General features: G+C 43.7%; 1 protein-coding gene across 4 annotated transcripts in view; it reads right to left on the reverse strand.

Annotated features, from left to right (window-relative positions):
• The window catches only part of FRY (FRY microtubule binding protein), a 433,975-nt gene that overhangs the window by 237,379 nt on the left and 182,992 nt on the right, over positions 1–13,604 (reverse strand). The window contains exon 1 of one of the 4 annotated variants that reach the window (XM_019749609.3): positions 1,717–2,434. The exons of 2 other annotated variants lie outside the window; for them this stretch is intronic. In XM_019749609.3, coding sequence (XP_019605168.2) covers positions 1,717–1,786 — 70 coding nt within the window. In that variant the 5' untranslated portion in view covers positions 1,787–2,434. Of the gene's footprint in view, positions 1–1,716; positions 2,435–13,604 lie in introns of those variants that run through there. One more of the 4 variants, XM_074330085.2, reaches the window with a different exon arrangement.

Consider the following 13,604-nt stretch of genomic DNA (forward strand, 5'->3'; position numbering starts at 1 on the left):
ATAAATATTAGCTGAATACGTTGAAAGGATTCAAAATTGTGTCACAGATACTCTCCGAGTAGAAATGAACAGTCATTCTGAGCCATTTCCTGATGTGAGTGTGGGGGACTGGGGAGAAGTTAGGAAGGCTGGAGAGAATATATACCTTGTTTAGACTAATTTGAAAATAGACAAGCGGAGAACAACTTTAAAAGACATCTTACTGGCCTCGATATTATCACAGCGTAATTTCCTATCTAATGAAACAATGACAAAAACAGATGGAAGAAAACAAATCTGGCCTTGGAGTCCCCAAAATGATGACTGAAAACCACATGCTGCTGTCAGACTCCCAGGAAGCCTTCCCAGTTACTGGAAAACTGTTCCATCAAGAGCCCTGTATGTCAAATTCATTTCGTTAATCAGAAGGTGGAGACAAAGGAAGAGGCGTCCTGGAGTGTGAAGGATGGTGCCCTCGGTGAGTCCCAGATGAATGAGTTGTGGCACAACACATAAAGGGACGCTGTCTGGGCGAGTACTGCTTCCCACTTGTAGAAAACAGCTCCCCGAGCCCCACGGTGCATTGAGTGGTGCACAGCAACCTAGGGAAAATGGTTTCTGTGGCTCGCACTGAGAGATGCATATCCCTGCATACCTGAAGCCTAAAGGTGCTTCGGCTGTTTTCTCGATGCAATTATGGCCCAGGTTCTCCTGCACAGGTTTTGTTTACAGGAGAACAATCTTGGCCACAGGTCATTTGTGGAGGCGATAATTAATCGCAGCTCTGTGCACAGGTAGGTTAATTAGTATGCACCTGATATAACATCACATTTTCTTCTTTGGGAAATTTTAAAAAAATTTCCAACAACGAATGAGCTGTAATACCTGCCGGTCTTTTAGCCGGAGCAAGTACAAAGGCCGTTGTTGAAATAGAGAAGACTTTGTTTTTAAACTGTTCTGAACACACAAGGCATCACTGATCCCATGAGGCCTCATTTTAATGTGATTCCAGATCCACGAAGGCTTAGAGGTTGTCTTTTTGAAATATATTATTGCTCAAATCTTTAAGTAGGTCAGAGACGGAACTTCAGGAGCCAGAATATTCTGATATCCTAATAACTGATTAGGGTCAGAACCTAGCTTGTTTACATTTCCGAAAAGCACATTATTTGGGCTACAACAAACATCTGGATTTAAAAAATTCAAATAAATAATGTTCTGAACACCATCCACACAGACGACGGACAGATCAAATAAATGTGCAAATGCCTCCGTGTTCAAAAGAGATGCATCTTAGGTTCTGGGCCATTGAACACTTTTCTTTTATAGACAATACCCCACTAAAACAATTAGGAGGTCCTCTGAAACCCTGCCACACCCCTCTGATTAAACCACAGTTCACAGAGTATTTAGATAAAGCCTGAACAAATCAAATAAATACCGAGGCAGGAAATGCAGCCCCAGTGCCCCATCCCACACTCCGCCACACCAGGAAGGGCCATGGCACTTGAAAATTTAATCCAACAAAACCTACTGCAATTCCACTGCAGCCTCTACACTTAAGGAAAGCTAGTTCAGTCACTGACATTTTGATTTTCATGGCAGATGGAAGAAAAAAAAAAAAAAAAACTTCGTTGGCTCACACGCATAGGCGTCCAGTTGAGATTTTATTTCTCGAACCTTGCGCAACACCCAGCAAACACACACACACACACAAGGCTGTTTTCTGCTACTCACTGTTACTCCAGGATTTCAGTAAGTATTTGATGCTGATCTCGAAGAAACCGGAGTCCTGCTGGCTGGCCATGTCGCCCGCGTACAAAGGGGCTCGGGGCCGGGCCGCAGCCGCGGAAGGCGCAGGTACCGCCGGAGACGTGCCTGTCACAGCCTCGTGATGTCAGCAGGGGTGCGCGCGCCCAGGAAGGCTCTGTGGAGCTGTCTCTGTGCTGGCCGGAGTCCTCATTTGAGGGACACGGAGGAGGACAGAGATGCTCGGTGCTCCTCCTCCTCCGGGTCCAGCACTGGCTTCTTATTTGCTGGGCGCTGATCTTGCAGCCCACAGAGGCGGTGGCTGCTGCTTTCATTTCTAAGCTGCCATAACCAGAAACGCCTGCTGCTGCCGCCCACAGGCTCTGCCCCAGCCAGGTACGGTCCCCAGGAGGTCCCCAACTGCACCGTGACCCTTTCCCCTGGGAGGGAGGGTCCGTGGCCGGCCAACCCGACACAGCACACAGCCACGGGCCGCCCCGGCCCCGCCCAAGCCGCCGCAGGGGAGAGATGGGCTGGGAGCGCAGCCCCGCCCGGCCCCTGCCCACAGCCTCAACCTGAGCCTCAAGTCCCTGGGCCCCGACTGGGCTGCAGGCGGAATTTCCCGGCTGGTGCGGATCCTGGGTGCAGAAATGCCCGAGGGAGCGCTTCCCCTTGTGTCTGCCCTGACACACACAGCTGCAGGATGCTGCAGGGAGCCAAGCTGCACCCCAGATCTCGCTGCACTGACGTTGTTTTAAAAGCCCCATCCGCCAGCCTCTCGCAGTAGGAAAGCTGACAACAGGACACTGGCTTGGGCTTTTTCTCCCACTTCTTTCATGGGCAGGGGAATGCACACTCTGTGCGGCTCCCTCCCAGAAATGCTGTCATGTTGAGGGGCACACCAGCCCTGACGTGGGCTGCCAAGTGGGCCGGTACCAACTGCTCTGTCGGCTCATTTACCCAACGTCAGGCTCCACAGTGGATCTGGTTCCCAAACCTTTCATTTCTAAGAAGCACCGAGCCCAATAAAGCTTATTTCATTTGTACTGAAAGGATAAAAAGCAAAAGCATTATGTTCCTTGCTGCACAATGGCTTTTTACTTCATGAAATCTTGATATCGGGTGTCCTGATTTCGGTTACCTTTGCTTCTCATTATCATTTAGCTTGACATCGGAATCAAATAAGAGTAGTTCAATTATGACAGGCCATGTTTGCGGAGGGGGATCTGGCCAACCATCTCTTAAACCACAGAAGCCTTTACCCTCATTTATGACGAATGTTTTCCAAAGGCAATAATAAACCATATTAATAACTTTAACATAAAAATTGTTGGTCAACGCTTTCCCCTCAAATCAATACACAAATGGGACTTCTTAGACTAACAATTCACTTGAGAAATGGAGGAGGGAAAGAATATACTTTTAAGACTAAGAATTTAAAAAATCCGACACCAAAGAGAACTTTCCAGACTGTCCTGAAATGCCCTAAGACACTATCAGTGTAAAGAGCTTTTCCGAGTCCTCACATGCACATGACAGGCAGGCGTGCCCCCCACCCGGCACCCTCAGGGTTTCCAAGTCCACTCGCAGCACTTTATTCTCCTGACATCTCTCACCAGATAGGGTTCTTTTTTGTTTCCATACAAACAAGAGTTTATGAGCTAATTTTGCTTTAGTACCTATAATTTGAAAGTGTGGATTCCAGGTGAAATCGGACCCAAAGGTTTTACCTTGAAACAATTATTACATCTGAAAACAACAACTAATGCCCATGCCTACCTTTCTGCCCGCCCCCCCCCCCCCCAATGTCGATGGTAGTGGGTGACCTGGGGGCTGCTGGCACCTGGGAACTGATGAGCACAAAGCTGCCCAAGACAGGCCCCAGGGTCCCACCCGGCACCAGCTGCACTAGCGCTGAGCCCAGGGCAAGCTATGAACCTCAGTAAGACTGTTTCCTCATCTGTAAAATGGGGATAAAGGTGATACCAACCTCATTTGGCTGTTGGGAAGGTTAAGTGACATTATGAATGAGTGGCTAGCCTAGTGTCTTGCATATAGTAAACAACAGAATGTTAGCTATATTGATTTTTATTACGAACCCTCAGGGACTCCCGAATAGAACTTTAGCATTTAAGTTAAATACATCCCTGCACTCTTATGTGACTAGATAGAAGGTATATGACTTTTGAACCCCAATGGTAACTATTTGGGGTTAGTAAGTGGGAGTCATTTAAAAATAGCTGCAGCAAGCAAACATGCTGTAAATTATTGTTATGTATACAGAGAGTCTCTTTGTTGACTTTATAGAAGAGACCTTAACTGGCTTTTAAAAGTTTTCAATCCTACTACAAACATACTAATTTGCTGAGAATACCCCAGTTATATATATATTTCAAGAGGAAACAATCATAAAAATTTAAATGCTATTTAGAAAAGAATGTTTTCAATGGCATGTGGTTTTCCTTGGGAAGAGGGAAATCAGTAACTGAGAGCCCAGTTTCTGTCCGTTAGAACCTGAAATCCTGTCCAGTGTGTGCTTCCCCCGACCCCCCTCATTTGAGTGCCTTTAAAGAGAGCATATATTGTAAAAGAACAGAAAAGACCTTTTGTTTCTTTGAAAGGTCTGCAAATCAAACAAAATGACACCTGCTGCCAGCTGGGATAACACATTTATTCTTTGTCTCTTCTCTCTCTGGGGGGGAGGGGGATATAAAAAAATGTAGTGAGAACAGGCACCTGCAAAGAGGTACTTAAAATACAACAACAAAATCTGAATTTGTCCCTGACTTGCCATGTGACTTCAGTTGTCATTACGATGACTTAAAACTATTTCAGCTTTTAAATCTGTAAAAACGAGGGACCCTTCCTTAACAATCTTAGCACCTACAATGAATCTTTAAGCAAGGAATTGGGCACAGCTATTGGGGGCCCAGAGAAACGTAGTAGTAATACAGGAAAAGTAGGAGGCCTCAAGAAATGGTATCTGAGTAGAAAAAAGTCAAAAAGTGACCTCAGATAAGTAATAACAACGAATGGCACCATCTACATTTCCTGCACCTTAATATTGTGCTTAAAATGCATGTTTTACGATACTTTACCCTTACCCCAAACCTATGAAGTACTATTAATAGCCCCACTTTACAGATGGGAAAACTGAGGCTTAAAGAGGCATAAAATAATGTCAAAGTGATAGAGCTGGTGAAATTTTGGTGTAGCAAAATTTAGGTGTAAAATTGAGAACCTGAGTCATTTATTCTAATCTTTTCCTTCTTTTTTAAAAAATCCCAAGCAAGTGGAGAATCATGGTTACCAACTTCCTTAGGGAAAGTTCAGGAAGAGATGCTAAGGGCCTCCTTACCACTAATAGGAGTACGTTAGGCCCTAGAGGCTTTCCAGGGCTACCGTTGACCCTGGAACAAGGCAGCGGTGGGGGATGCTGACCCCCCTCTGCAGTCAAAAATCCACATATAAGTTTTGACTCTCCTAAAAGTACTAATAGCCTACCGTTGTCCAGAAGCCTTACTGATAACAGTCAATTAACACATATTTTGTATGTTATATGTATTATATACTGTATTCTTACAATAAAGTAAGCTAGAGAAAAGAAAATGTTATGAAGAAAATCATAAGGTTTGTCTGTAAGTTTTTCAAATTGCTGCAAATCTCCAAAAAAATCCCCAATATACGTATTTTTAAAAATCTTGATATAAGTGGCCTGAGCAGTTCAAACCCACGTTGTTCAAAGGTTGGCTGTACCCACTGCTCAGTATTAGCCTGGGAGAGGAATGGTTCCCGGGGGGCTATGTCCAACCCAAAGGAAACTAGAGAAGAATGCCACTCTTTTTTCCCATTAATTTGATTCATTGTACAGGTCCGCAGAGGACACCTGGGAGGCGGGTGGGGTGATTCAGGGTGGAAATCCAGTCTGCCCTCCACTCTCCAAGCTGCAAAGGGACAGACCTGGGCTGTCCCGCCCTGGTGTGGGACCACATCTGCCCAATACTCCACCCACAGAAAGGGAGGCCTATTACGGTCAGGATAGCCCACCGGTTGGTGCAGAGCATTTCAGGAAGGCAGTGACCAACTGGTTACCTATGTCCAGGCTGATGAATGGCAGTGGGGTGCGTGGACTGAAGTTGACAATCCCTGGCATTGCCCCCCATCTGGTCTTGCTTCCAGTTATAACCTACGGTCCCTCTCTCCTTCCAGAAGAGCTGGGTCTCACTCAGTGGTGTCTCCCTGCCAGCATCTAGGACACAGTAAGTCTTCATGCAGAAGACATAGGTAGAGTGAGTTGGTGAATGTACAGGCTCGCTGTGCACGCCTAGTGCTTTCTGTCGAGTGTGGGAAAAAATGTGCAACTGAAGTGCAATCGGTTTGTGTTTTAATCCATATTTAATTTTCCTTTTCCTAGCATTTTTGACAATTATTTTTTGAAACTAAAACGTGTGGTATTCAAAAAAAAAAGTGAAAAAAAAGCTCAGCAAATACTCTGGCTGCTTGCCAACAGCAAGAGCCATTACCTAATGATTTTAAAGCATCTGACTGATTTGATTGGGTTAGGATTGGAACCCGCCCCCTTTCCCTGTGGATGGCTGCACGTGGACACACACATGTAATTATTATCACAGACTGACATGCACATTCATGCACAGAATGTATTAGGCAGAAAATAAATGTTTTACTGGCACCCTGAGAAAACAAAGGAAAATCATTTAATGTAAGAAAAAGTTGCTTCATCAATTTTTGATCTGCAGTTTCAAACTCCAAATAGGCATTATATATACTGCATTCCTACGATTTGGGTCCATTGTTCCAAGTCAAATTAAGCATCGCCTGGATTGAGTTAGAAAGACAGCAGCTGAGCTCGATGGTGACAATTACAGAGAAAGGGCTTTGTTTTTCTTTAAGTGGTAGAGTAAGAAGCCTTTTGGAGATATCCTAAGGAACCAAGTGTGGGACAAGTCACAAACTTCTGATGTATTTTAGATGCATGATTTGGGCTGATCTATCCGTGCTAAGAAATATTAGAGAAAAAACATGAAATGATGCCACCCAACTTTCATTTCATAAACATAATATGCAGTCATCATTCCCTTGAAAAAAATCCAACCCACATAGACAAATCTTCACAAAAATAGATTCTGCGAGTTTTGAAAACATTTACTCCATGACTCTCCAGTACAAATAATTTTTTCAAGTGAATGGAAGTACGACAAAATTTTTTGAATGTAACAGAAGCACAGCTTGTCATTGCACAGGGTAGACACACACAAGGAAAGTCGTGTCTCCTGAAATTGTTTTCTTCAAAAAAGAGCAGCAGAACCCTCTCTAAAAGTGGCATGAAACGGCACTAGGATGAACAAGGCCCCGGGCGTCGGTGACCTCAGGTCCCCACCCAGCCTCTTGGTAACTGGTGAAATGAAAACTGGGCCCCTCCCCCGACACTGCTCCAGACAACCAAATGGCACTGAAAGAGCAAATCTTCAAAGGGCATGAATTAGAAGAGGCGCAATGTGCTATACACCAGCGTGGGGTCCCTGCTCTGCCATGGGAGCTGTGCTGTTGGCACAGTTGTTGAACGTCTCATGGCCTCAGTTTCCTGGTCTGCGCAATCGTGCTTACCACACAGGTGTGTTACGAGGATTCAATGCAGCACCGGCAGGTGACAACTGCTCAGTAGCAGATGTACAGCCAGCACTGAGCCAGAACACCCGGCACCAAGCGCCCCGTTAACTCCACAGTGAGGTGCAGGAAGGGGAGAGAACACCCTGCTCACCAGAGAGTGCCACACCTCCAGTCACCTCTGTTGGCTGCCAGGGTAACACCCAAGTGTGCACAGGTAAAAGGAAACCTAAATACGTGCACATACAATAAAGTATTATTTAATATTTTAGTGCTTCTAACTTTGGGTGCCCAGGGTAAAGCTGAGGGAGGTTCTGGTTAGCTTCGTATCAGCTCAAAATGTACCTAATTTTCTCTTCTCAGTAACCTGTCAAGGTGGGGTCTATATACTATTTGGATGTTATTAACTTAGAGCCCAAACCAGGAGATGTTGTGGCTCACACACTTTGCACATGCAAATATGAAGTTTGACCTCAATTTCTGCAGAGTAAATTCAAGGCACACGAATGTTTAACATTGTATTTGAAGATGTGTGTGTAAAGAGAAAGTGTGACCTTTATCACGAAAGTGCTCATCAGGACCGATAACTTGACTACCCTATTTTCAAATACCAGCAGCCGGCTGACAAGTTACACTGAGATACCGACAGGTCCAGTACAACTAGCTACAAGAGTGGCCAACAATTAATGCATGACTATAAAATATTGAGTCCTTTCTGAAGAAGCAAAAAAAAAAAAAAAAAAAGGCACTTGCTTTGCACATTATTATTTGCCAAAAAATGCACAGAGAGAGAACACCTAACAGGATAAAAACACAATTATATTTATATTCACCATTACCCTTTCCCAAACACTGTTTGCCATCAAAGGAGAACTAAGAAGACATCAGTTCTTCCCTGGATGATAAGCTAACAAAACAACAGAGGAACATTCTCACAGTTGCATTAAAATCATTGGGTGTTAAGATATCTCCATAATTTAGTGATAAAGTACCGCTTAGGGCTAGAACTGATATTCCCACTATATTTCCAATTTCATACACAAAAATAAGTGTTAGACTTTAAGTCATTCGATCAGCTTTTCCTCAAAGGTACCATTTAATGTATGTAGTATTTAAAGTCAACGAAATTGGGGAAAATTAGAAATTTTGACTATTTTTTTATATGCTTGCTACTTAAGTTTTATACATACTAAAAATTTTTTTCCTTCTTCTAAGTGGGATCACATGTTTACAGTTACCTGCCAGCCAGAGCTGAAGGACTGGGGACCAGGAAAGTCTTGGTTCTGCTCCTTACTCGGACCCTGATTCCATAACTCACACAAGGTGCTTCTCCATTAAATGAAGCACGCTGTCCCTTAGGGCCGGCCACACTCTCAGAGGGATCAGGGCATGGTGAAAGCAGAACGTGGGCACTAAATTACTTTATGGAAGTCTTTGGCACACATTATTTGAATTTTTTGGCAATGGATTCATCTTCTCAAGGATGTTTTGATAAAGCTCCTATCAGAAGTATCAGATGTAAAGCACACACTGGCTGACCAGGAGAAGCTGAGACGGGCCCAAAATCATTGGAAATGAGAGAGAAATCAGCATGAAAATGATCAAGCTGCCTGCTGTAAAATTAGGGACGCAATATCAGAGTACTTTTCCTTGAGGAGAAGTGGCAGAAACCCTACAACTGGACAGTCCTGTGAACTAGGATGAGCTACAGCTGAAGCCAGGTTATAACCCGTGAGATGGAGAAGTGTTGAACTGAGGAATTAAAGAGAAATAGAGCATCTCTTTATCTGGAATTAATGCTTTAAAAAGAAGTGTCTACCTCACTGAGCATCGCTGATTAGACCTTCAAAGTCTTCCCAAGGGCCATCTGTTCACAGTGCAGCATGGTTCAGACTCAGATTTCTGCTGTTAGAGAACAGTGGTCTGAGCCCCACAACTGGGAAGCAGAGACACATGCAGATCAGACTCCCCAGCCACGGGCACAGTTGTCAAACATGTAACTGAAGGGGCAAGTGTACTTTTGGAGGACAGAGAAAGCCTTGCAAGGCCATGTTTTTAGAAAGGGTGGGGCACTCACCACTGGACTTCACCAAACAGACAGGGCTTTGTGTAGGAGGGTGGGGCTGTTAGAAACTGAATGACGGCAGGGAGCAGCTTAACCGGCTGGTGGGGTGGCTGATGCCAAAGGCCCAGCTCGGCCGGGGAGCCAGAGTGAGAATAATGATCTTTGCAGACAGGCAGAGTGGGGGCAGCCACTGCGAGAAGCTCAGGAAAACAGAGGTTGGGGGCGTGCTTCTGACCCCAGGGCTCACATATGGAGAAATGCCAGCTCAAGGTCAGCCCTACCTCACCGGGCACTGGCCACAGTGACCCACTTGTGTGCTGGAGCAACTCCCTTCTCATTTATAAGGTGCACGTGACACTACACTGTTGTCTACAGAAAGTTATTTCATGGCCCCAAAGGAGGTCCTGCAGATGAAAGGGCTCTTATTCCCAGGGAGTAGAGTTAGGATGCTCAGGGCTCCAACACTGAGGCTCAGACAAATGAGAGGGCGGAGCCCCTCCTCATCCCCTCACTCTTAAAGATGCAACTGTGGCCTCCCAGCCAGTGTGCATGGTCTGCTGGACTTGCAGATGGGATGCAGAGACACACCAGGTGGTCCTGCTTTGTCAGTGGCCGTTTCCAGGCTCCAAGAATGTGCTGGTGGCTTGCTTGGGTCTTATCCAAATGCCACCTCGGCCTCTCTGGATAAATACAGGATGGGTGGCGACTGCAGTCTGCCTACCACTCCACCCCACCTCAAGACTTATTTTCCATCTTTTCAGCTTCTCAGTGGAATTTTCCCTTTCTTCTTAGCCTTTAAAATGGTTTTAAAAATTGACTTCATCTATCCTTATTTTTGTACATCGCTTTCATGTATATAATTTAAATTTTGTGTTCATTTGTACGGGTGGCAGAAGAGTAAGGGAAAGGGATATGGGTGAGGCCTTCTGTTAGGCGCACGGATAAAAGATAAGAGCGGACACTTCTGACAATAAGAAATGTATAAGAAGAAGGCTGGATCTGGGATAAAAAGCCATATCCTCTCCTTTGGGTTTATACCTACTCTTACAGATAAGGAAATTGAAATTTCTGGGGACCTGACAACTAGGACATGGCAGAGGAACGATAATAACAATGACGCTAACTGTTGGTGATGTGATGGCGTCAAGACTGGGATTCGGACCTGACGCGGCGACTGACGTCCAACAGAAAGTGAGGCTAGCCACATGTGCAATTAAAACATTTTAGTAGCTATGTCATTACAACTAAAAATAGGTGAAATTAAATTGAACATATTTATTTAACCCCGTATACCCCAAGTAGTATTATCATTTCAACATGTAATGAATATAAAATTATCAGTGGTACTTTTTTTTTCTTCTTTGCACTAGATATTGAAACCTGGCGTGTATTTTCCAGCACATCTCAGTTTGGAGCAGCCACATTCCACATTCTCAAAAGCTGCAAGTGGCTGGTGGCTCCCTATTGGACGGCGCGGCTGTAGGAGGCTCATAACTATTTTGTGCCATGAACCCCTCTCGCATCCGGCAGAGCCACGTTCTCCTTCTCAGAATGTATTTACATGAGTAAGACAAAATACATGGGATTACAAAGGAAATCAGTTATTTCGAAGTATAGTTATAAAATTATTTTAAAACCCACAAGTGTTGTATTGTCTACAAGCATTTCTTTGTATCACATTAAGTAACAATCCAGAGGAAAGCCTAATACTTAAAATTTTTAAATAAAATAATGAATATAAACAATGTTTAAATCGACCTAAAGCAACTATAATGTGATGAAAATATATGTGGTTTCAAATGACAGTGAAGTCACAGGTACTGCTAATACTGTGTTGCCTATATTCGTAACTGAAGAAAATGCTAAATTTTGGTTGGAGGTTAATGAGAAATGAAATGTCATTTTCCCCACCTAAGCCCACGGACCGGCTTGCGAGCACCAACTCTAACCACTAGTCGCTACTGCTCCCCAAAACCACTACTTCTGGGTGATTCTTGAAGACAGTCATAATTGCTGCACACTTGAGAAGCTTCTCAATCTTTTCTCCCAGTTCTTTCTATTCTATTTCTCTCCCGTCTTCTAACACTATCACTTATTCTTTCTGACATCACCACTCTAGTCTTCAGTATCCTACTCTACAAAATATTCAATTGAGCCATACAATAAATAAAAATAGCACGTATCACAGACTTTTCCTAGAAACTACAAGTATAATACTCCCCCCAAAATATACACCAACTAATAACTATCCTCACATGCTATCAAGCACATGGAATCTAACTCACATTTGTATGTGAGCTAAGTTGCCCATGTTTGAGAATGTAATATATATAATGTCCTCCTTACAAGTTAAATAAGCTCCCCCCAAACTTACATGTATTAGTAACTTCATGAATGATATCCTAAATTCTTTGACTATCAAAATGGAAAGGAGGTATTATACACACTTAAAATAGTACTATGATCTAAATAGCTAATCTAATTTTTTTTAAGATTTCATTTTGAGTTATGGAATAGGGTGGGTCAAAACCATCATATTTTTCTAATAAAATAGAATAAGGAGGAGCACATCAGAGGGCAATGTATGGTACGAAAGGTGAGTACTATTCCATGAAATTTCTGTTTTATATATTTAAATATGATAGATACAAAGTCTGACAATTAAGTTCGCGAACTCTTCCTAGAAAAAAGTGCTACATACCTCAATGCTGAATGTCACTATTGTCACCTTTGAAGTACTCCCCTTGGGAAGCTATGCACTGATGCCAGCGCCTAGTCCACCCTTCAAAGTAATTTTGGAACCCTTTTTCTGGAATGGCCATCAGAGCTGTCGTCATATTACCCTTGATGTCCTGAATGCCATTAAAATGTCTTCCTTTCAATATTTCCTTTATCTTTGGGTAAAGGAAGGAATCATTGGGGGCCAGATCAGGTAAGTAGGGAGGATATTCCAATACAGTTATTTGTTTACTGGCTAAAAACTCCCTCACAGACAGTGCTGTGTGAGCTGGTGCAGTGTGGTGATGCAAGAGCCCTGAATTGTTGGCGAGAAGTTCAGGTCATCTAACTTTTCCACGCAGCCTTTTCCGCACTTCTAAATAATAAACTTCTTTGTCCCGTTGGTACAAATTCTTAATGAATAATCCCTCTGATATCTAAAAAAAGGTTAGCAACATTGTTGTAACAAGTTTGTGAACTTAATTGTCAGACCTCATCTATAACGCTCTCACACACACATACACACACACACAAGAATTCTGGGTTGCAATATAAAATATATTTCTTATTGGGAGTCATGGTCAAAAAAGTTTGAAAATCTTATGTTATTATTGGGATGCAAAATGGGTTAACCACTGTGGGAAAGTGTGGTGGGTCCTCAGAAAGCTAAATGTTGAATTACCATGATCCCACATTCCACTCTTGGTATGGGCCCCAAAGAATTGAAGACAGGGACTCAAACAAATACATGCACGCCCATGTTCAAAGCAGCACTTTCAGAACAGCCAAAAGGTAGAAGTGGCCCAAGTGTCCATCAGTGGATGAATGAATAAGCAAACTGCTGTCTGTCCATACAATGGAACATTATTCAGCCATAAAAAAGGAATGAAGCACTGACACATTCTACATGGATGAACTTTGAAAACATGCTGAGTGAAAGCCAGGCTTACAAAAGGTCATATATTGTATGATTCCATTTCTAAGAAATATGCAGACTAAGTACATCCATAGAGATGCAAAGCCAATTGGCTGTTGTCAGGGATACAGGGAACTGGGGACAATCGCTTAATGATTAAGGGGTTTGAGTCTAGAATGATGGGATTGTTCTGGAACTGGACGGAGCTGGTGGTGGCACAACATTGTAAATTTACTAGATGCCACCGAGCTGTCACTTTTAACTGGTTAATCTTATGTTATGTGAATTTCACCTCAACAAATTATGTAAAGAAAAAAGAAAAAGTTTGAACACCCTCTGTCTAGAAGGCTTGTCAGGAGGCTGCTTTCCATTTGCATCGTGTCTGCTTGCAGTGCTGCTGCATCGCCACCTAGTGGCGAAGGCGGGTCCTGCCTGGACGCCAGGAGTACAGACACCAGGAGGCAGCTCAGTGTGGAAGCAAAGCAAAGCCACACCTTTAACTGAGGTGCCTACTGCGCGAGTGCCCCGGTGCTGCACAGTGACAGCCACCAG

Source organism: Rhinolophus sinicus, chromosome 16 (assembly GCF_057876585.1).
Source record: "Rhinolophus sinicus isolate RSI-liver-muscle chromosome 16, RSI-T2T, whole genome shotgun sequence".
NCBI classification, from domain to species: Eukaryota; Metazoa; Chordata; class Mammalia; order Chiroptera; family Rhinolophidae; genus Rhinolophus; species Rhinolophus sinicus.